The sequence below is a fragment of the Cherax quadricarinatus genome, chromosome 76 (genome assembly GCF_038502225.1).
Source record: "Cherax quadricarinatus isolate ZL_2023a chromosome 76, ASM3850222v1, whole genome shotgun sequence".
NCBI classification, from domain to species: Eukaryota; Metazoa; Arthropoda; class Malacostraca; order Decapoda; family Parastacidae; genus Cherax; species Cherax quadricarinatus.
Genome location: NC_091367.1, coordinates 5,512,672 through 5,537,169, shown reverse-complemented (window position 1 = coordinate 5,537,169; position 24,498 = coordinate 5,512,672). Strand labels below are relative to the sequence as shown.

The 24,498-nt window shown below is 37.4% G+C and overlaps 1 protein-coding gene across 7 annotated transcripts in view; it reads right to left on the bottom strand.

Moving 5' to 3' along the window:
- The window catches only part of LOC128703702 (FYVE and coiled-coil domain-containing protein 1), a 105,589-nt gene that overhangs the window by 14,161 nt on the left and 66,930 nt on the right, over window positions 1-24,498 (bottom strand). For 5 of the 7 annotated variants that reach the window (XM_070101196.1, XM_070101197.1, XM_070101202.1 and 2 more), the window contains 8 exons: window positions 21,974-22,129; window positions 20,638-20,712; window positions 19,809-19,952; window positions 18,056-18,268; window positions 6,453-6,586; window positions 3,182-3,388; window positions 2,678-2,781; window positions 963-1,222 (listed from right to left, as the gene is read on the bottom strand). In XM_070101196.1, coding sequence (XP_069957297.1) covers window positions 963-1,222; window positions 2,678-2,781; window positions 3,182-3,388; window positions 6,453-6,586; window positions 18,056-18,268; window positions 19,809-19,952; window positions 20,638-20,712; window positions 21,974-22,129 — 1,293 coding nt within the window. The remainder of the gene's footprint in view (window positions 1-962; window positions 1,223-2,677; window positions 2,782-3,181; window positions 3,389-6,452; window positions 6,587-18,055; window positions 18,269-19,808; window positions 19,953-20,637; window positions 20,713-21,973; window positions 22,130-24,498) is intronic. The other 2 variants (XM_070101199.1, XM_070101198.1) reach the window with 2 other exon arrangements.

Here is a 24,498-nt window from a genome sequence, read left to right as displayed (position 1 = left end):
TGGCTTAGAACAGACTGAAACATTGCCTGGTTTCTACTTACAACTTATGGGTTATTTGTGAAATACATAAATGAAATGACTGTATTTTACAGCATTAAAGCTGCTATTTTTTTCCAAAATAAGTCTTAAAAATTTACCCAGAATCTTGGAAGCTGAAGTACCATATATCTTTTTTTTTTCTTCCAAAATTAAGCCAATCAGAACTGGGGGGGTTGCATCCTCAACACCATAGCATCTTGTTTGCCGTAAAATACAGTAAGTAATTTTTAAAATTATGATAACAAATATATAAAGGCTGTAATTTTAATACCAGTATACAACTATACTAAATATTGGATCATTATTACATAGGCCAGTAGGCCTTCTGCAGTGTTCCTCCATTCTTATGTTCTTATATTCAAGATCACTAAATCTGCATAGATCATTCAGTTCTACAGAGCGATAATGAAAAATGGTTGAGGAAGAGATGTAGAGGTGATGAGGGAAAGATATCAGCAAAAAATTGGACCTTCAGAGAGAAAAGCATAATAAGCATGTCAGAGGACTGAGGAGTTATCTGAAATGAAGCTGTTATACTTTTTAATGAACATGACAGTTCATCAATACTGGAGGCATTATACATACCCTTACTGGCTGACAGGATAGACACATGACAACAACATGAAGGATTATCAAAAGACAGTAACAACATAAAAATGAAGATTTTCTAGCATTATGCAAAGGAAAAGTAAGAAGTTAAAAAACTGAAGAAAGAAGAGGGGCCAAAGAGGTACTAGAAAGAAGTGGTACTGTAGAGGTACTAGAAAGAAGTGGTACTATAGAGGTACTAGAAAGTTCTTCACACATACAGTGGTAAAGCAATGGAATAATTTACAAGAGCAGATAGTAAGTGCTGTAACTGCTGGAAACTTTGAAAAAACGATACGATACATCAAAGTTTCTGCATGCTGCTGTCAGTTTACCTCAGCATTAGTGGGTGGTGATGTAGAGAGTGACTCTGGGGTGAGGATATCCTTGGTAGCACGTGTTTCTGTTATCATGTCATTGCTGCTTGAAGGTGACCCACTACTAGAACTAGACGATAACTGTGAGGTGTGGATTTCGTCATCAGATATTACAGCATATTCATCATCGTCAGGGTCTCGGGAGCCAATGGGCAGTGGATGAGATGAGCCTGTAGCACTGGCCACCGATGTTCCATTCTCTAATGGACTACTGGCCACTAAGGAATTACAAAAAAAAATATATATATATTTTTCATGACAATAACAAACGTCGGTATTTTATACCATTTTCAACATTAACTGTATCTTGCCAAATCATATCCAATGACAGTACTGTATTATAAATAAAGGAAAACAATTTTTTTTTTTTTTTTTTCAACAAGTCGGTCATCTCCCACCGAGGCAGGGTGACCCAAAAAAGAAAGAAAATCCCCAAAAAGAAATTACTTTCATCATCATTCAACACTTTCACCACACTCACACATTATCACTGCTTTTGCAGAGGTGCTCAGAATACAACAGCTTAGAAGCATATACGTATAAAGATACACAACATATCCCTCCAAACTGCCAATATCCCAAACCACTCCTTTAAAGTGCAGGCATTGTACTTCCCATTTCCAGGACTCAAAAAAAAAACACAGAGCTATCAGTAGCTCTGTATTTCAATGAAAGAAGTTGAAAATACTGACAATACAGCAATCCAGTAAAATACAAAAGAATTTACAAGACTAGTGACCTGGTGAGATACAATGATACAGCACAAAGAAACCGTTGTTGTCTTAAAAGAATAATAATCCCTCATATGTAAATACAGTAATCATCCCCAACCCCCTCCGATGCCTCCTAATTAACAACAATGCATCCCAGAGGCTCCATGGGGAAGTGGAACAGAATTCTCCCTCTGTAAGCCATGCATGTCGTAAGAGGCGGCTTAAATGCCGGTAGCAAGGGGCTAGTGACCCCTTCTCTTGCATACATTAATAAATTTAAAGAGAGAAACTGTTGTTTTTATTTTTGGGTCACCTTGCCTTGGTGGGATACAGTGGGTTTGATGAAAAAAAACAAAACAAAAAAAAAACAATCCCAGAGAACATCGAAAGTGAAATCTATGAAAATTTGGGCTTTCCCTTACTTTACTACTTAGTATTTGAACGTTCATTCATTTAGAGTGTATGTGTAAATGTGCAATACATGATTTTTGTGTGTACTGCTAGGTATGAGTGATTTAATAATGGATAATTAGTAGTCATGTCTGCAACTTAAACCATTTGTGTGAAACAGCATTTTGCAATGGAATTTCCATGTTACTAAAGCACAACAGGTGTTGCATAAGAAATATAGATGTGTAAACGAGGGATAATTTCAAGTGTTTATAATTAACAAAATCATAATAACACAATTGCAAACAAGCTATGGAATGGGTGGGGTTAGAACCCATGGCATAAAACTCCAGGCCAGTGCATAAACCACTGGGCCAGCTGGCTACAATAAGATTCATCCAACTAGGTATAAATAAGACAGAAGTTTGACAAAGTGGTTGTTTCAATTTGTTTTTCTGGTTACAAGAAATGTGCTCAGGGTTAAGGGGCCTGTATCCTATGCAATGTTACAGTGGAGAGGCATAAATATAATTCATTGTGATGGACAGGTTTCCTGTAGAATTGCCTTACATGTTTCCTGTGTGCTGCTGAAACTCTGTGAGGCTGGAGATGCTATAATTGTTGCCAGTTCTGCCTGAATAGAGAAGCAGTCATCGCAGACCCTCACCCGTCGACTGCCGGGAAAAGTGACACAATGTAAAGACTCTTACAAACAAATTCATTAAAATGATTACAAAGCTTTCAGCTCATTAATTTAATTAGCTAATATATATATATATATATATCTTTCTTCTTTCAACAAACCAGCCGTTTGCTTACTGATACATCACAATATTATGAATGTAGAAGAACTATTTTTTGTGTTAAGTGCTTCATAAACTGTGGAAGAAAAACACCTATCAGTTTTACCTGTTTCATTGTATCTAGACTTCTTTACCATTATTTGGTTCAGTATGCCCCTTTCCACTTCACATATTCTTTTGGAAATGCCCATTACTTGTTTTGTTAATTCTTGGGCTCCACCTGGACGAATGTTACCAACTGTAACAACATGACTAAGAACTGGGCTAGCACCTTGATGCCGGGGTCAGGATCCAGTTGTCGGAGCACCCAGTACAGAAGATGCGGCCACAGGTACGGCAGTGGTGTCGTCTGCGTGTGAGAGAGAATGTCACACCACATTCTAGGCACTTCTGGGCACTACTGTTGTCCATCCAGGCTCGGCCACATCCCGCAGCACCTTCCAGGCGGACATTAGCTTTCCAGAGGGCATCCTTCTCTCTGGACAGTGCACAACATAAATTCACACTCAAACACATTATAGACTGTTAGTAGTTGCAAGATATTAACTAGTAAAACATTAGGTACAGTAAAATCTCTTTTGTTCAAAAATATATTTTAAAAAAATCTGTTAGCTAGGGATATATCCAACATCTGAAATTGGATCCCTATTTGTAGTCACTCCAATTGGTGGTAGCTGCAGAAGTTATAAAAGGTGCTATCAAAAAGTTCCTGGACTGCTGCAAAAGAAAAAGAATAAGCTTACCTATTTACCTAGCTGAAGCTCTCTCTCTCAAAGTACTCTCCTTGGGAGATTATGCACTCATCCCAGCACCTCTGCCATTTTTTAAAACTTTTCTGGAATTCTTCTTCCCTAATGGCATCTAGTGCAAGCTGCAATTCTACTGGAATCTCTTCCATGCCATTAAAACACCACCTACAGGGGGTTAGATCGGGGAAGCAGGGAGCATCGGGGCCAACCTCCGTGTTATTTTGAGCCAGAAAATGATGGCCTTTCTGGTCTTGACTCAGCAAGTGGGGCACAATTTCCACAGCCATTTGCCACATGCTCAAATTTTCAGTCAAAATACTTCGACACAATTCATAAGAAATTTCCACAGCACTTGTAATGTCCTGGATACTTTGACGACGATCCTTGTCAATAGCCTTCCTCACTTTTTTCAATGCTGGTCTGTTTCTGACAATGATGGGGAAACCAAAGCATTCATTTTCCTCAACTGACTTCTGTCCTGCTTTGAAATGAGAAAACTATTCAAAACACTGTGTCCGACCCTTTTCCTTTGTCACCAAATGCTGGCTGCAGCATATTGCGAGCTTCACTTGCTGTGAAAACAGAATTTTACAAACACACACACTGTTGTTTCTTTTTAAGATTTCATTCTGTTACACATTATTATTATTATAATCAAAAAGAAGCACTAAACCCACTAGGGTCATATAGCATTCTGTTATACACAAAAAAATTACACCACCACACTCAGTGGAATAACTGATGTCAGTGAAACTTGCCATTCTACTTCACACAGGAGTGTACTGCACAGCGTGATCTACACCAGTGCCATATTTCATTCGGAAAGTGCGCAAAAAAATTGGGTCTTGGAACTTTTTGATAGCACCTTATACATGCCTGCAGCTTGACCTATCTCTTGTTTATGTCACAAGTTAACCACCTCTTCTTAGATTATTTTTTTAAAACTTTATGCAATAATTAATATGCTGAGAAACAACCATTACAATATCTGAAAAAATTAATTCTCTGAAATACCTTTGATTTCAATCATTTTCTTTTCAATAAAAGAGATCTCACTATATAAGACAAACAGCATTTGTTAAGAGACTGAGGCATAACATGATACTCGAGGAACTCAGGGAGAGGGAGAGGGAGAGGGAGAGGGGGGTGGGACCTTAAAGCAAAAACTACAACTCTTGAGACAAGGATATAAAGTAATGCATGAAAAAAATCTAAAATCATAACCAGTCACTGAACTGGCATTTTATAAATGATCGGCTAACAACAGTCACGTCAATACAGTAATAAGTGTTATAAAGACAAAAGCTTTGACTTTAACAAATGGTAAATAAACACCGCAAAAAAAAATAAAATTATATGTAGAGAAAGAGCAAGTGATAAAACATATAATGCTCATGACATAATAAATTGTAATGACACAATGGTAAGGAACTCACTGCATGGACCAGTTACCAGATCAACCAGGCTGTGATGGACATGTGGGTCAGCGGACCACCAGCGGCAACAGCCTGGCTGACCAGGCTAGCACCAAACGAACCTGGCCTATGGCCAGGCTCTGGGAGTAGAAAAACTCTCAGAACTCATTAAAGGTATAAAGGACTCTAACCCATGGCAAGACACTCTGGTTGTGTAGGTGATAACCTTAAGATAGTTACAGTACATATATGGTGAAGCCTCAGTGTAATAAGACAGATGGAGTCTACAGTCTGATACACTGTCAATTCATTTTTGCTGTTCTTTAAGTGGAATTAACTATTTAGTGAGGCTCTCTGTGGGACTCCAACAATTCCAGCACATAAGCCTATTCAGTGTCATTATGTACAACATTCTAGGAAAGGCAAATAGTCCTATGAATGTCTCAAAGTGTCTCCAGAAATCCACGAATATTTGAGCACTCCAGTACAACTACCAAATAGTACTGAGAACTCTGCATTAACGCAATATTACTGTCATCCACCTCAGTTCAGTAGAGCCACATCAACTTTCTCTACACACTTCCAAGTCAACAAACATCAACTATAATGTAAGGTATGATAAAAGTTTTAAAACATTTGCTTTTTTTTATAAAGGTCAGTGAAGTGTGACCCTATTTTTCCAAAATTTTTTCAGATTATCTTTATTTGTAACTCAAAGGCTGTCTCCTGCCAAAGCAAGGGAACCCAAAGAAAACATTCACCATGACTCATTCAATCACCATCTTTCCAGAATTGAGCTGACATCATGATCATATTACCCACGTCAGATTAAACATTGCTAAATTAGATTACATGCCAGTTTCCCGGACCATAACTCATATGCTAATTTACAGTCTATAAACAGGTGCTCGATTTACGATATTTCATCTTTATGATGGTGCAAAAGCAATTACTTTGGAGGTGAAACTTAAGATAATTACCCAGCATGAAGGCGGCAAGTCCGTAACTTGTATTCATTTACTTTTCAATACTTAGTTACAGTAATTATCTGTTTATTTATTTATTTAGTGACAGTAGTTATTTATCTACTTATTTATCATATGTGACTTATGACATTTTCGACTTATGATGGGTTTGTCAGAACGTAACCCCATCGTAAGTCAAGGAGCACCTGTAGTGCTTTGAAAGGCAATGTAGCAACAGATATTAATTTCTTATTAAGAGTTGTAATTATTGCACACAAGCATTAAGGGTTCAATACAGAGTGCAGCTTTTACTCTTTTGGCTTTTATTAAATACAAACAGAAAGCATGCATCCTCCCCCCCCCTCTAAACAGATCAACTATATGGAATTAATAGCTGGATATGTAGACCTTACCTAAGTAATTGGATAATTTTTTCTCTTAGCTGTGCATTGTCATCACTGAGCTGCACAGATGCCTCTGAGGTTGTGTTGAGTTCTTTTTGTGTCTCACAGAGGTTCTGCTGTGTCAACACCAATGTAGCTTCAGTCTGTGGGAATCATCAAAACACTATCTCAGACAAGAATTTCTTTTCTTTTTTTTTTGTAATTTCATACTTAAATAACCAATGATTTTCTATAAAGACAAGAATTTTTTAACTAGTAAGTATAGGAAAGGCAACAAGACAAGTTAAAGACACTAGTCAATTAAAATACACACACTGAAAATTGCATTATTAATAAAAATCCAAGTAATTTTATGTAAATCTAATAAATGGTTGTGAATAAATGTAAATGATATTAACAATCACAATTGTCCTAAAAGAACAATTCTGACTCCTAAGAGGAGTATTTGTAAGTATGGAAGTTAATAATACTACTAAAAAATAATGACCAATAAGGGTTTAATAAGACTTGACTTAAGAAATCGTAATGACCGCGGGTTCAATCCCGGCCGGGGGTATGGGAGGGTTTAATAAATCACATACTATAGTAATAATAATAATAAAGCTTTAGGTTAATTACAGAGTTTCGAACATAATTGTTGTAGTCATACACTGATGTTATATTATTTAGATTTAACCTAGGATAACCCAAAAATGTCAGCAATGCTTATTTTCACTGGGGCCCTTAATATGATTTCGAAGCCTCTGAATTTTCTCTCATTATTCATCAGATATTGGCTACTGTAATCAAGATACTAATTTACCACTTGATTTTTTCCCAAAAATCTCCATGAAGCATCCATTCTCATCAGCATAAAGTTTTTAGAGTATTGTATAAATATTTTGTCAATGAAAGGTGAGAAGAGAGCCAAGCTCAGGTCAAGTCAAGAGTGTAGTGAAGCTAAAAGCATTTGACAATGTAGTGGGAAAGGCATGTTAACCCGTAAACGGTCCAAACGTATATACAGGAGGGCCCCACTTATACGGCGGGTTAGGTTCCAGGCTACCGCCGTAAAGTGGAACACCCTTTTTTTCCACTTACAAATGCATACAAACACTAGATAACAAGTTTACACTAACATATATTATGTTAGCAATAGAACCAGGCATCAAAAAAACAATAAAAAAGTACAATACACACATAGTGCACTCATTACTTACCTTAAAATATTTATAGTCTTAATCTAGGGTGAGACAAGTAGTATTTATTGTAAGAAATCAAGTGTGGTATGTATGGTAGTCAGCCAGGCTACCATACCAGGCCACCCCACCCACACATACTATTCTATGATATTTAACCCTTTGAGGGTTTTCGTCGTACTAGTACGTCTTACGCGTAGGGGTTTTTGACGTACTAGTACTCATAAATTCTAGCGGCCTCAAATCTAGTGGGAGAAAGCTGGTAGGCCTTCATATGAAAGAATGGGTCTATGTGGTCAGTGTGCACAGTCTAAAAAAAATCCTGCAGCACACAGTGCATAATGAGAAAAAAAAAACTTTGACCATTTTTTTTTAATAAATCAGCGACTTTGCAGTGTATTTTCGTATGGTATTTATTGTTGTATTCTAGTTTTCTTGGTCTCATTTTATAGAATGGAAGACATATTACAGAAATTGAGATGATTTTGACTGGTTTTACAAAGAAAGGTGCCTTGAAATTGAGCTCAAAGTAGCAGAAATGTTCGATTTTTACCAAACTTCAAAAGTAAACAAATCGTGCCAAGCGTGCAATACACGTCAACTGGTGAGTCTAATATTCTTTCACAAGTGCACCAATAATATTTATACCATTTTTTACACTAATGCAGTAGTCTGCATAACAGTAAATCTTATATTTTTTGTGAAAATAAAAATTCAATGTGGAAAGCAAAATAATATAAGAGGGGCCTTGAGATGAGACTAATGACTAGAGGAAATGTCATTTTAGTGCCAGGAATGTCTTTCTTGTTTATTCTGGACCCTATTCGGAAATTGGCATCTTTTGAAATTTGTGTGAAATTGGCAAAATTGCTAAATTCTGACCACTGTACTGGATAGTTGAATTTCATAAATGAGTGGTTTCTTGCACCCATTCGATAGAAAAAATGGAGTTCTAGCGAAATATTCATGTTTTTTGTCGACTAGTACAGTGAAATTGGCCGAAAATGGGGCTCAAAGTGGGCAAAATCGCCGATGCGTAAACATCGTGGAGACCGCTAACTTTGCGAGAGCATAATTCCGTAAGTTTTCTATCAAATTTCAAACTTTTGGTGTCTTTATGATCGGGAAAAGATTCTCTATCTTTTCATAAGAGAAAATATTTTTTTTTTTTTTTTAAATTTGGCCGACCCTGAGAACGTGTTTCGGAGAGGGCCTGTCGACCCTCAAAGGGTTAAGCATCCCAGAGCGATAAAATGTATATACAGTTCACTCATTACTTACCTTAAAATATAGGGTGAGATGAGTAGTATTTATTGTAAAAAATCAAGTGTGGTATGTATGGTAGTCAGCCAGGCTACCATACCAGGCCACCCCACCCACACATACTATTCTATGATATTTAAGCATCCCAGAGCGATAAAATGTATATACAGTTCACTCATTACTTACCTTAAAATATAGAGTGAGATGAGTAGTATTTATTGTAAAAAATCAAGTGTGGTATGTATGGTAGTCAGCCAGGCTACCATACCAGAGAGAAAGAATGAGTGCATGAGAGAGGACAGGCGCAGAGTTATGTAAACAAACCAGGCAAAGGTAAGTTTTGTAAACGAAGTGTACACGTCTGGTTTGTGTACAAGTTACATTGTGTACAGGTTGTCTCTACATTGATACGGTAGAATAAATAAAGAAGAACACTCCCATTCTCATGTAACATCATTTTGAGAAGAAATGAAGCTCTGAGTGAAGGCAATGGAAGTAAGTCACTCTGACTTTTTTGGGTTATCCTAGGTTCTCTACACATATGTTGTTATGTATTTATGTTATGTATCGTGTTTATTATATAATTTTGAAAAAAATATCACAGATGGATTAATGAAAATGTGTATATTAACGTAATATACAACATTTAATGATACACCGAGCTCAGACAGCGTAAACAAACAAACTGAACAGGTTGTGGACGATCACTCGGTCAGGCGAAATAGACGGTATTAATACGTGTCCAGTTTTAGTTCATTCATGTACATTTGTAAGAGTTTGTGAAACTTTTACCTTATAATATTTTTATTATTATTATAATAATTAAATCACGAAACAAATACTCTTACACTGTGTACAAGTTAGTACAGAATTATAGCTATAAAGTGAAGGCATACGAAAGGAATATTTTTCTACAGTTATCCCTAGTAACAGGTGACAGGCTAGAGAAAACGTAATTCTTCCGAAACTTCTACAAACCGTTTGGTAAACATCTCATATATATTTGTATAAATTTTTATACTGTGGGTGCATGTATCATGTTTGTGTGTTACATAATGTGTTTCTTATATAATTTTGAAAAAAATATCATAGATAGATTAAGGGAAATGTCTATATTAACGTAATATGCGACATTAATGCGCCCAAGAGATTATTATTATTATTATTATTATTATTATTATTATTATTATTATTGCATCAAGAGTAGAGAGACTTAGTGATTTTAATGTGTACCTACATGCCAGCACAGTGTGTAAGTTTATTTAGGTACAGGTGTACACAAGTTTAATTATCAAGTACAATACATATAAAATATACAATAACTTTAAAACACTTGAAATTTTGGAAAGTTTCCAGACATAATAAGGAGATGTGCTCAGGGAGAATGTAAACAAACTCGGTGGGCAGCTGTGACCGTATTAGAAAGACAGGTGGGGGGAGCCGTATAGCAAGTTTTGGTCATAATTTGAAATGTCCGTATTAGCGGAACGGCGTAAAGCGAAACGCCGTAAAGCGGGGCCCTGCTGTATACGTTTTTTCAACATTTGAAAGTATGTAAAAAAAGTAGATCTTCTTTTTGTTTTTTTACATTTGAAAATGTGTAAAAAAAACTGTGATCTACTTCTTTTTTGTTATATTTGAAAATATGTAAAAAAAACTTAGATCTACTTTTGTAGCACTACACACGTGAACGTAGATCTGCTTGGACCGTTTACGGGTTAAGGAATCAATGGAAATAAGTCACTTTGTCTGATATTTTTGGGGTTATCATAAGTAATTTGCACAATGTATGATAACTGTACTTACGTGTACCTGTGCCTAAATAAACTTACTTACTTGCTTACAAACAAAAACAATGCTATTTCATACAGTACTTGCAAACATTTACTGCTAAACTTATTATAATAATACATGGCAGATTCTCAGAGAACTGATTAATATACTAACACCAAAAATCACAATACTAATTTTTTTCTCAAAACCAGGCTGGCTGCTCCTCTTAAAACATGTGGTCTCCATTAGTGTAAGTAGCTATACATGATTTACTGATACCAGAACGTTACTGAAAGAGGGAGAGAATAGACAGGCAAAGACCAAATTAAAATACAGTAAAGTAGGGACCCACTTATACAGCAGGTTAGGTTCCAGGCTGCTGCTGGAAAGCAGACATTGCTGGAAAGCAGAATGACATTTTTTCACATATAAATGCCAGATAACAAGTTTACACTAATAAATATTAAGTTAGCAATAGAACTAGGCATTAAAAACAAAAAGTAAAATACACACACACAGTACATTCATTACTTACCTTAAAATATTTGTAGTCTTAATGTAGGGTGAGAGGCGAGTAGTATTTATTTGTATGAAGTCAGGTGTAGGAGGTATGGTAGCCGCCAGGACACCCCACCCACACGTAATATACTACGACATTTAAAGCGCCCCAGAGCGATAAAATGCATATACATATGCAATACATTCATTACTTACCTTAAAATATTTTTTGTCTTAATGTTGGGTGAGAGGTTAGTAGTATTTATTTGTAGGAAGTCAGGTATGAGGTATGGTAGCCAGCCAGGACACCCCACCCACATGTAACATACTACGACATTTAGAGCGCAATAGAACAATAAAATGTTTATATTGCCATAATATACAACATTTAATGTGCTTGTGTTTATTTTTTTTTTTTTTAACAAGTCGGCCGTCTCCCACCGAGGCAGGGTGACCCAAAGAGAAAGAAAATCCCCAAAAAGAAAATACTATCATCATCATTCAACACTTTCACCTCACTCACACATTATCACTGTTTTTGCAGAGGTGCTCAGAACACAACAGTTTAGAAGCATATACGTATAAAGATACACAACATATCCCTCTAAACTGCTAATATCCCGAGCCCCTCCTTTAGAGTGCAGGCATTGTACTTCCCATTTCCAGGACTCAAGTCTGGCTATATAAAAATATTTATTATTATTTATTATTTTTTTTTTTTTTTTTTTCAACAAGTCGGCCGTCTCCCACCGAGGCAGGGTGACCCAAAAAAGAAAGAAAATCCCCAAAAAGAAAATACTTTCATCATCATTCAACACTTTCACCACACTTGCACATTATCACTGTTTTTGCAGAGGTGCTCAGAATACAACAGTCTAGAAGCATACACATATAAAGATACACAACATATCCCTCCAAACTGCCAATATCCCAAACCCCTCCTTTAAAGTGCAGGCATTGTACTTCCCATTTCCAGGACTCAAGTCCGACTATATGAAAATAACCGGTTTCCCTGAATCCCTTCACTAAATATTACCCTGCTCACACTCCAACAGATCGTCAGGTCCCAAGTACCATTCGTCTCCATTCACTCCTATCTAACACGCTCACGCACGCTTGCTGGAAGTCCAAGCCCCTTACCCACAAAACCTCCTTTACCCCCTCTCTCCAACCCTTTCGAGGACGACCCCTACCCCGCCTTCCTTCCCCTATAGATTTATATGCTTTCCATGTCATTCTACTTTGATCCATTCTCTCTAAATGACCAAACCACCTCAACAACCCCTCTTCTGCCCTCTGACTAATACTTTTATTAACTCCACACCTTCTCCTAATTTCCACACTCCGAATTTTCTGCATAATATTTACACCACACATTGCCCTTAAACAGGACATCTCCACTGCCTCCAACCGTCTCCTCGCTGCTGCATTTACCACCCAAGCTTCACACCCATATAAGAGTGTTGGTACTACTATACTTTCATACATTCCCTTCTTTGCCTCCATAGATAACGTTTTTTGACTCCACATATACCTCAACGCACCACTCACCTTTTTTCCCTCATCAATTCTATGATTAACCTCATCCTTCATAAATCCATCCGCCGACACGTCAACTCCCAAGTATCTGAAAACATTCACTTCTTCCATACCCCTCCTCCCCAATTTGATATCCAATTTTTCTTTATCTAAATCATTTGACACCCTCATCACCTTACTCTTTTCTATGTTCACTTTCAACTTTCTACCTTTACACACATTCCCAAACTCATCCACTAACCTTTGCAATTTTTCTTTAGAATCTCCCATAAGCACAGTATCATCAGCAAAAAGTAACTGTGTCAATTCCCATTTTGAATTTGATTCCCCATAATTTAATCCCACCCCTCTCCCAAACACCCTAGCATTTACTTCCTTAACAACCCCATCTATAAATATATTAAACAACCATGGTGACATCACACATCCCTGTCTAAGACCTACTTTTACCGGGAAATAGTCTCCCTCTCTTCTACACACCCTAACCTGAGCCTCACTATCTTCATAAAAACTCTTTACAGCATTTAATAACTTACCACCTATTCCATATACTTGCAACATCTGCCACATTGCTCCTCTATCCACTCTATCATATGCCTTTTCTAAATCCATAAATGCAATAAAAACTTCCCTACCTTTATCTAAATACTGTTCACATATATGCTTCAATGTAAACACTTGATCTACACATCCCCTACCCACTCTGAAACCTCCTTGCTCATCCGCAATCCTACATTCTGTCTTACCTCTAATTCTTTCAATTATAACCCTACCGTACACTTTTCCTGGTATACTCAGTAAGCTTATTCCTCTATAATTTTTACAGTCTCTTTTGTCCCCTTTCCCTTTATATAAAGGGACTATACATGCTCTCCGCCAATCCCTAGGTACCTTCCCCTCTTTCATACATTTATTGAACAAAAGTACCAACCACTCCAACACTATATCCCCCCCTGCTTTTAACATTTCTGTCATGATCCCATCAGTACCAGCTGCTTTACCCCCTTTCATTTTACGTAATGCCTCACGTACCTCCCCCACACTTACATTCTGCTCTTCTTCACTCCTAAAAGATGGTATACCTCCCTGACCAGTGCATGAAATTACTGCCTCTGTTTCTTCCTTAACATTTAAAAGTTCCTCAAAATATTCTCGCCATCTACCTAATACCTCCATCTCCCCATCTACTAACTCCCCTACTCTGTTTTTAACTGACAAATCCATATTTTCCCTTGGCTTTCTTAACTTGTTTAACTCACTCCAAAATTTTTTCTTATTTTCATTAAAATTTCTTGACAGTGCCTCTCCCACTCTATCATCTGCTCTCCTTTTGCACTCTCTCACCACTCTCTTTACCTTTCTTTTACTCTCCATATATTCTGCTCTTCTTATAACATTTATTATTGCATATTATTATTATTATCATTATTAATATGGCATCCTCAAGACAAATAAGACACTCTTAGTAATTTTAATATGTACCTGCATGCCAGCACAGTAAGTTTATTTAGGTACAGGTACACATAACTATCAGAGTACAGTGGTACCCTGAGTTTTGAACTTATTTCATTCCAGAATGCTGTTCAAGTGATAATACCGAATGAATTTGTTCCTATAAGGAATAATGTAAATTAGATTAGTCAGTTTCAGACCCCCAAAAATACACTTACAAAAGCACTTACACAAATATACTTACATAATTGTTCAAGTTGGGAGCAGTTCGAAACTTGGGGGTACCACTGTATATATAAAACATGAAATAACTTTAAAATACTTGAAATTTTGGAAAGTTTCCAGACATATTGGAGAGATGTAGTGCTCACAGAGAATGTAAACAAACCAGGTGGGGCACGGTGACTGTATTAGAAAGTCGGGTGGGGAACTGTATAGTGAGTTTTGGTCATAATTTGAAATGTCCATATTAGCGGAACACTGTAAGGCAACGCCCTACTGTACACATTAATGAACACACAAGGCACAAAATATGCATTTAAATGCATTTCCACCGATTGCTAATCAATTCAATACAAATGAATTTAAAAATATCAGTTCTAACTCGTTTACTTACATTTTAATTTTATTTTTTTATTATCACACCGGCCGATTCCCACCAAGGCAGGGTGGCCCGAAAAAGAAAAACTTTCACCATCATTCACTCCATCACTGTCTTGCCAGAAGGGTGCTTTACACTACAGTTTTTAAACTGCAACATTAACACCCCTCCTTCAGAGTGCAGGCACTGTACTTCCCATCTCCAGGACTCAAGTCCGGCCTGCCGGTTTCCCTGAATCCCTTCATAAATGTTACTTTGCTCACACTCCAACAGCACGTCAAGTATTAAAAACCATTTGTCTCCATTCACTCCTATCAAACACGCTCAAGCATGCCTGCTGGAAGTCCAAGCCCCTCGCACACAAAACCTCCTTTACCCCCTCCCTCCAACCCTTCCTAGGCCGACCCCTACCCCGCCTTCCTTCCACTACAGACTGATACACTCTTGAAGTCATTCTGTTTCGCTCCATTCTCTCTACATGTCCGAACCACCTCAACAACCCTTCCTCAGCCCTCTGGACAACAGTTTTGGTAATCCCGCACCTCCTCCTAACTTCCAAACTACGAATTCTCTGCATTATATTCACACCACACATTGCCCTCAGACATGACATCTCCACTGCCTCCAGCCTTCTCCTCGCTGCAACATTCATCACCCACGCTTCACACCCATATAAGAGCGTTGGTAAAACTATACTCTCATACATTCCCCTCTTTGCCTCCAAGGACAAAGTTCTTTGTCTCCACAGACTCCTAAGTGCACCACTCACTCTTTTTCCCTCATCAATTCTATGATTCACCTCATCTTTCATAGACCCATCCGCTGACACGTCCACTCCCAAATATCTGAATACGTTCACCTCCTCCATACTCTCTCCCTCCAATCTGATATTCAATCTTTCATCACCTAATCTTTTTGTTATCCTCATAACCTTACTCTTTCCTGTATTCACCTTTAATTTTCTTCTTTTGCACACCCTACCAAATTCATCCACCAATCTCTGCAACTTCTCTTCAGAATCTCCCAAGAGCACAGTGTCATCAGCAAAGAGCAGCTGTGACAACTCCCACTTTGTGTGTGATTCTTTATCTTTTAACTCCACGCCTCTTGCCAAGACCCTCGCATTTACTTCTCTTACAACCCCATCTATAAATATATTAAACAACCACGGTGACATCACACATCCTTGTCTAAGGCCTACTTTTACTGGGAAAAAATTTCCCTCTTTCCTACATACTCTAACTTGAGCCTCACTATCCTCGTAAAAACTCTTCACTGCTTTCAGTAACCTACCTCCTACACCATACACTTGCAACATCTGCCACATTGCCCCCCTATCCACCCTGTCATACGCCTTTTCCAAATCCATAAATGCCACAAAGACCTCTTTAGCCTTATCTAAATACTGTTCACTTATATGTTTCACTGTAAACACCTGGTCCACACACCCCCTACCTTTCCTAAAGCCTCCTTGTTCATCTGCTATCCTATTCTCCGTCTTACTCTTAATTCTTTCAATTATAACTCTACCATACACTTTACCAGGTACACTCAACAGACTTATCCCCCTATAATTTTTGCACTCTCTTTTATCCCCTTTGCCTTTATACAAAGGAACTATGCATGCTCTCTGCCAATCCCTAGGTACCTTACCCTCTTCCATACATTTATTAAACAATTGCACCAACCACTCCAAAACTATATCCCCACCTGCTTTTAACATTTCTATCTTTATCCCATCAATCCCGGCTGCCTTACCCCCTTTCATTTTACCTACTGCCTCACGAACTTCCCCCACACTCACAACTGGCTCTTCCTCACTCCTACAAGATGTTATTCCTCCTTGCCCTATACACGAAATCACAGCTTCCCTATCTTCATCAACATTTAACAATTCCTCAAAATATTCCTTCCATCTTCCCAATACCTCTAACTCTCCATTTAATAACTCTCCTCTCCTATTTTTAACTGACAAATCCATTTGTTCTCTAGGCTTTCTTAACTTGTTAATCTCACTCCAAAACTTTTTCTTATTTTCAACAAAATTTGTTGATAACATCTCACCCACTCTCTCATTTGCTCTCTTTTTACATTGCTTCACCACTCTCTTAACCTCTCTCTTTTTCTCCATATACTCTTCCCTCCTTGCATCACTTCTACTTTGTAAAAACTTCTCATATGCTAACTTTTTCTCCCTTACTACTCTCTTTACATCATCATTCCACCAATCGCTCCTCTTCCCTCCTGCACCCACTTTCCTGTAACCACAAACTTCTGCTGAACACTCTAACACTACATTTTTAAACCTACCCCATACCTCTTCGACCCCATTGCCTATGCTCTCATTAGCCCATCTATCCTCCAATAGCTGTTTATATCTTACCCTAACTGCCTCCTCTTTTAGTTTATAAACCTTCACCTCTCTCTTCCCTGATGCTTCTATTCTCCTTGTATCCCATCTACCTTTTACTCTCAGTGTAGCTACAACTAGAAAGTGATCTGATATATCTGTGGCCCCTCTATAAACATGTACATCCTGAAGTCTACTCAACAGTCTTTTATCTACCAATACATAATCCAACAAACTACTGTCATTTCGCCCTACATCATATCGTGTATACTTATTTATCCTCTTTTTCTTAAAATATGTATTACCTATAACTAAACCCCTTTCTATACAAAGTTCAATCAAAGGGCTCCCATTATCATTTACACCTGGCACCCCAAACTTACCTACCACACCCTCTCTAAAAGTTTCTCCTACTTTAGCATTCAAGTCCCCTACCACAATTACTCTCTCACTTGGTTCAAAGGCTCCTATACATTCACTTAACATCTCCCAAAATCTCTCTCTCTCCTCTGCATTCCTCTCTTCTCCAGGTGCATACACGCTTATTATGACCCACTTCTCGCATCCAACCTTTACTTTAATCCACATAATTCTTGAATTTACACATTCATATTCTCTTTTCTCCTTCCATAACTGATCATTTAACATTACTGCTACCCCTTCCTTTGCTCTAACTCTCTCAGATACTCCAGATTTAATCCCATTTATTTCCCCCCACTGAAACTCTCCTACCCCCTTCAGCTTTGTTTCGCTTAGGGCCAGGACATCCAACTTCTTTTCATTCATAACATCAGCAATCATCTGTTTCTTGTCATCCACACTACATCCACACACATTTAAGCAACCCAGTTTTATAAAGTTTTTCTTCTTCTCTTTTTTAGTAATTGTATACAGGAGAAGGGGTTACTAGCCCATTTTAATTATCGGTAACTAATACAGTGGTCATTATAATAAATACCTGGTGTAGTCTCTCACTGAGATCAGAACACTGGGTGTCTCGTTCAGCTAAGTTTTGCGTGAGCTCATTAACCTGTGAAGTGTGTTTACGTTCTTGAGAAAGTAAGAGTTGCTTGTGTGATGCAGCCTGTTGCTCCAACTCTGAGATTCTTAATTCTTGTTCACTAATTTCGGCTGCTGCTGCTGTGAGTGCCTCATGTTTTTCTAGGCTCTCCTGTAATATGAACACACACTGCCACAATGCAGAAAAATGAAAGGAAATTCTCTGTCAGAATGACAAACCTATGGAACAGTCTTCCTACTGATGCACTGAAGTAAAAAAAGGGTTTAACATAAACCTGAGAAAATTCATCAGGTCAAAATAAACCTTCACAAGCCAAAAATTTTCTGCATTTAACTACAGTGCTAAGTTAAACATTAAGCATAACACAGTGTCTAAGTTAAACATTCAGCATAACACAGTGTCTAAGTTAAACATTCAGCATAACACAGTGTCTAAGTTAAACATTCAGCATAACACAGTGTCTAAGTTAAACATTCAGCATAACACAGTGTCTAGGGCCAGTGAACTGATAAAAAAATGACTAGTTTATAAAACAACTTTACAAAAAAAAAAAAAAAAAAAGCTTAATAAAGCTTTATAATTGGCTTCAATTAAATTACTTTAAAAATATTACTTTTTTAATTAGAATGTATCTGGGAAAACAGTAACTGAATTAACGATGAGAAAAATGTTTCTTGTTATTGTTATTTGTCACACTACCGAGGTGGGAGACAGCCAGCGTGTTAAAAAAAAAAACTATTAAGAGAACCTGTGATTATGAGTATTTAGGTCCTAAAAAAAACATGATTAAACCCACTTCATGAGGGCCACTACAAATAATAGCTGATAACTAATTAAATTCAAATGAATATTAATTTATCTTTATCCTTGAGATCTATCTGCTATCACTCTCTTTGTAAACATAATTTTTTTTTTTTTTTACATACTGGCCATTTAACAACAAGTCAGGGTGACCAGAAAAAGAAGAAACACTTTCATCATCACTCACTCCGTCACTGTCTTGCCAGAGGTGTGTCAATACCACAGTTTAAAAACTGTAATGTATTTCCACCCCTCCTTATAATCTTGCTATTCTTAATTACAAGGCTCTTTTAAGAGACTGCTGATTTCAATACCCTTAACAAATGATTATTAAAGAAGACAATTTACATAATTTAAAATAAAAACAAATCTCCGAGATAATGTACTTGAAAAACTTAAATAAACGGCTCGGATTTATCCAAAACTGTGTGCACTTTATAGTCCAGAATACAAGAATAACAACACAACTATAGGCCCGGCAAAGAATACAAGTTTTTTCTTTTCAGGACATACATAATGACTAAAATGTGTTTTTGGTGTTCCTTAAGGTTTAGCAATAGTTATATTCTTTCATGAGTTATTTACGCTAGATTTACAGTTTTTTTCATCATTTTAAGGCATTTTCAAGGCATTATGCCCGGTTTACATAAAAAAACCAGGTTACACCACAGCTCTTGGAAGTAATTAATAATGTAGGGTGGGGTAGACCGCATACAAGTGTACCTATGACAGTTTTTAAGAGTACTACTCTTACAGCTAGACCTGAAACCAAACTTCCTTGTTCAGTAATTAACCAGGTTGTTGCTGCCTGTGGCCCATACACCTATGCAGTGACTTATCCACTAAATGGGAATGAGAATTATAGCCTCAATATAAACAGTGTGCGTACCTTCACTGCAACTTCTCGTTCCATGTCCTTGGAAGACACTTGGAATCTTAAGTCAGCAACCTGCTGTTGCAAGGTCACTACTTCTCCTTTGAGTTGCTCATATTCAGAGTTTAATTTATTGTGAAGTTCCTGCAACTCTTTAATCTGGTAAGGTAAATGCTGCTTAGTGCCAACATAACTTTCACAAATAATAAATACTATAATAATAATAATAATAATAATAATAATAATAATAATAATAATAATAATAATAATAATAATAATAATAAAAGGAATAAAATAATAATACTATAATAACACTAGCATTAACATCAATTGCAATAATAATTTAAAAACTCTACATGTTACAAGACCTGTTTTTGGAATATATTTTTTTCTTCAAGATTCTGAGAAGCCTATATACTAAAGGAGATCATTTTTGGCAGCAGTATGAAGAACTGTACAATATTATCATTGATAAAATGATGTAAATTTACAAATTATATGAGGAATTTCTGATTTCAGCTGCAATTTCAAGAGCTTACAGCTTCATTATTTCACTGATAAAGAAGATTATATTTACCAAGACAAAAAGTGACAATGGCCAATTATTAATACAGGGAGGAGGCATGCTAAATTTTCCAAACTTCTGATAATCATGCAGTTTTTTATGGTTCTTATTGTTCTCACATTTCTTTACTATTATAATCGTAACTAAACCCACAAGGGTCATACAGCACTGAACTTTATGTTATCCATCAAGGTGATCTGCACAAACAAGATAATGCTGGATGCAGAATAACCGATTGCTTGATAATTGACGGTCTATTGTACTGTGACGCATACTTACTTGTGCATTTGCTTGGCTGAGTTGTGACAGGGTGTCCTTGGTCACGGCCTCACTGCCATGGAGTGCTTTCTCGAGCTGTCAGTTATAGTGACAATATTTCAATGACATTAACAATAAATTCTGTATAGATGTCTTATTTCAGGTATCGAAACAAATATTTAAAAATAATTTAAAAAATTAAAGCATGAACAACTTTAGCAAAATGATTCTTAGAATATTTTGGCATAGCAGTCATTATGGATTGTATTAAGATATAAAAAAAACTTGTCTTTATGTAGTATTAACATCACTCAAAATATTTTGAGTGATGTTCAAAAAAAAAAAAACAGTGATTGTAATGAAAATGAAAATTCTTATTTCCTTGCAAAGCTTACAATGTCTGGTTTACATATTACAAAATATTAAGTACAAAGTAAGCCACTAGCATACCTAGGCATTTTGGGCAATTTCAAATGGGTTCATTCCCACCTCATAAACAAGAAACGTAATGAGGCTACTACAGTGGACCCCCGCTTAACGAACACCTCCAAATGCGACCAATTATGTAAGTGTATTTATGTAAGTGCGTTTGTACGTGTATGTTTGGGGGTCTGAAATGGACTAATCTACTTCACAATATTCCTTATGGGAAAAAATTCGGTCAGTACTGGCACCTGAACATACTACTGGAATGAAAAAAGTTCGTTAACTGGGGGTCCACTGTATTGCTATTAGTGATGTTGATTTTATTGACACTGATGCAGTTCCATATGGGTTCATTCCCACCTCACGAACACAAAAAAGGAACAATGCTGCTGCTGCTGCTAACACTGACGATGGTGATTTCTATTCTCTTGGGCCCTTTTTTCATGCAGTGTTTCTGTAATTCTGGGAGAGTTCCTTTACTAGTAGCTCTAGATATTTTACCCAGATTCACAGTCTTATCAATACCAAATGTAAGTCTACAAGCTCCGTTATATTCTATAAACTATATATTTTATATCTTAACAGTGTGCATTATACTGTATACCTGGAGAGGGTTTTGGGGGTCAATGCCCCAGGGGTCCAGTCTGTGACTGTTTCATTTTTTTTTTGTTTTACAATGTTTCTTTGTTACCTTTTTTGCCTTTCCTTTACATTTTTTTATTTCCATCCTTCTCCATTATACCTCTGATGAGTTTTGAGAGTTTTCCACTCCTTGTGCCAGGCTTGTCTGGTGCTTGCCCAGTCAACCAGGCTGTTGTTGCTAGTGACCCAGTGACCCCACATACCCATCACAGCCTGGCTGGCCTGGCACATCCCTCTATTTGAACTTTTCTGGAGTGCCCCTTGCCCTGGTGTCCCTGCTCTTGCTTACCTCAGTAACTCTCTCACTAGCTATATGAAGCAGTTTCCCTCTATCTTCGTATTTATCTTTCAGAATTTCCACCTCCTCCTGAAGATTCTCGTATTCCTTCTCTTGTTGGCTCAGTGATATCACTTTCTGCCGCAAATTCTCCTCCGCTTCACTTATCTGAAGTACAATACACTGATGTGAGTATCTACATGCAGAAAATGCTGAAAAATTATTTACCTGCTATTAAAAATATTGATTCCACATAACTTATATTTAATAAAGACCAATTATGAAAACAAACAGTATAATCATGATAATCCAAAATTCTATACAGTACTCTGGAAACCCCATATCATGGAACAATTAAATTTCTTTAACTAAAATTTATATGTAATGCTAAATGACTCATATGGATTTAGCACTTTTTTGTGAATACAATACATACGAGTTTGCTTGTGTGTCCGACTTTTCTAATGCCATATTTGCCTTTTGAATAACAGAACGAAGTTTATGCATCGTTCAGTTTTTTTTTTTTTTTTTGGTACTTTTAACTCTAAAAGATCTTCCATATATGTTTAAAATGACCAAAAATAATAATTTCAATAGCGGATTCTTTAGTTTTTTAAATGTTAAATTAATTTTTCAATAAGAAAACTTATTTTCCAAGAAGATACAATACAGATACAATAACAGACTGACAGAGGAAAATATACAACTTACAAGAAAAAAGTCCAGTACAGAATTTCGACCCAAGTTGTATTCTTTTACACAAATAACCCGCACATAGAAGAGAGGAGCTTACGACGACTTTTTGGTCCGACTTGGACCATTTACAAAGTCACACTAACCCGAAGTGGAGCAGGACGGCTATATATAGGCAGGAAGAGGTAGTAGTGGTGGTGGTGGTGGTGGTGGTAGTAGTAGTAGTAGTAGTAGTAGTAGTAGTAGTAGTAGTAGTAGTAGTAGTAGTAGTAGTAGTAGTAGTAGTAGTAGTAGTAGTGGTAGTGGTAGTAGTGGTAGTAGTGGTAGTAGTGGTGGTAGTAGTGGTGGTAGTAGTGGTGGCAGTAGTGGTGGTAGAAGTGGTGGTAGTAGTGGTGGTAGTGGTGGTAGTGGTAGTAGTAGTAGTGTAGTGGTAGTAGTGGTGGTAGTGGTAGTGGTAGTAGTAGTGGTAGTAGTAGTGGTAGTAGTAGTGGTAGTAGTAGTGGTAGTGGTAGTAGTAGTGGTAGTAGTAGTGGTGGTAGTAGTGGTGGTAGTAGTGGTGGTAGTAGTGGTGGTAGTAGTGGTGGTGGTAGTAGTGGTGGTGGTAGTAGTGGTGGTAGTAGTGGTGGTAGTAGTAGTGGTGGTAGTAGTAGTGGTGGTAGTAGTAGTGGTGGTAGTAGTGGTAGTGGTGGTAGTAGTGGTAGTGGTGGTAGTAGTGGTAGTAGTGGTAGTGGTGGTAGTAGTGGTAGTAGTGGTAGTGGTGGTGGTAGTAGTAGTAATAGTGGTAGTAGTGGGGAAGTAAGGAGGAGGAGCCGGTCAAATACAAAGAAAGGGGAGCACTGCAAGGGAGCTAGGTGCCCACAGAGGGAGAGCAAGTGCACAGAGGTGGGGGGAAGGGGAAGTGATGAAATAAATAATGAAGGAACAGAAACACACGACAGAAGAAAGACAAAAAAGGAAAGGGAAAGAGGGAGAAGAAGAAAAAATGAGGAATAAGGTTAAGTCACGGGTGTTCTGAAGTTTGGAGCATTTTACAATGTAGTGGGAGAGGAAGGCATCTACAGAGACGAAGCCAGGACTAAGATTCATACAAGGAAAGTTGTGTATTAGAGAGGATTCAGCTAGACGGCGACTGTTCGAGTTGGAAGCAGGGAAGACAGTTTTAGTGGAAGACCAGTCAATAGGATGGCTGTGATCTCTGACATGACAGAACAGAGCATTGTTAGTGTCGGCAAGCCTAACACTATTTTTGTGCTCCCTAAGTCTGTCAGAAAGAGATTGACCAGTTTCTCCAAAGTATTGAAGAGGACAGGAGGAGCAAGAAATAGAGTAGACACCAGGAACATCTGTAGAGGGAGGAGAGGTATGAACGAGATTAGTGTGAAGAGTGTTAGTCTGGCGGAAAGTAAGCTTGATGTCTAGGGGACGGAGAGAATTGTTAGGTAAGACACATATGCAACAGTTAGGTATCTTTAAGTCTCTTCTGCTTCTATCAACTTTTCTGTACTCGACTAAGAAGCCTACTGTGTAGGCAAAACGTTTCGAAATAAAGATACCTAACTGTTGCATATGTGTCTTACCTAACAACCTGTCGGTATTTTATACCATTTTAATGTTCAATCTGTCAGACACTGCAACACAAGGGTATCTTGGTACAGACCTGAAATCAACTTCGACAACCTCTACTAGTGAGAACGGCTGGATTTGAGAGGGACCTGACCTCCCAACATCTGCGTTCTTACTTCTACTAGTGACCTTCGTCTCACCTCCTGGCGCTATATAAGGCTCCATCCTGTCACTTCAACTCCATATTGTTTCAGACTTTGGAACAATGCTCTTCTCTAGAC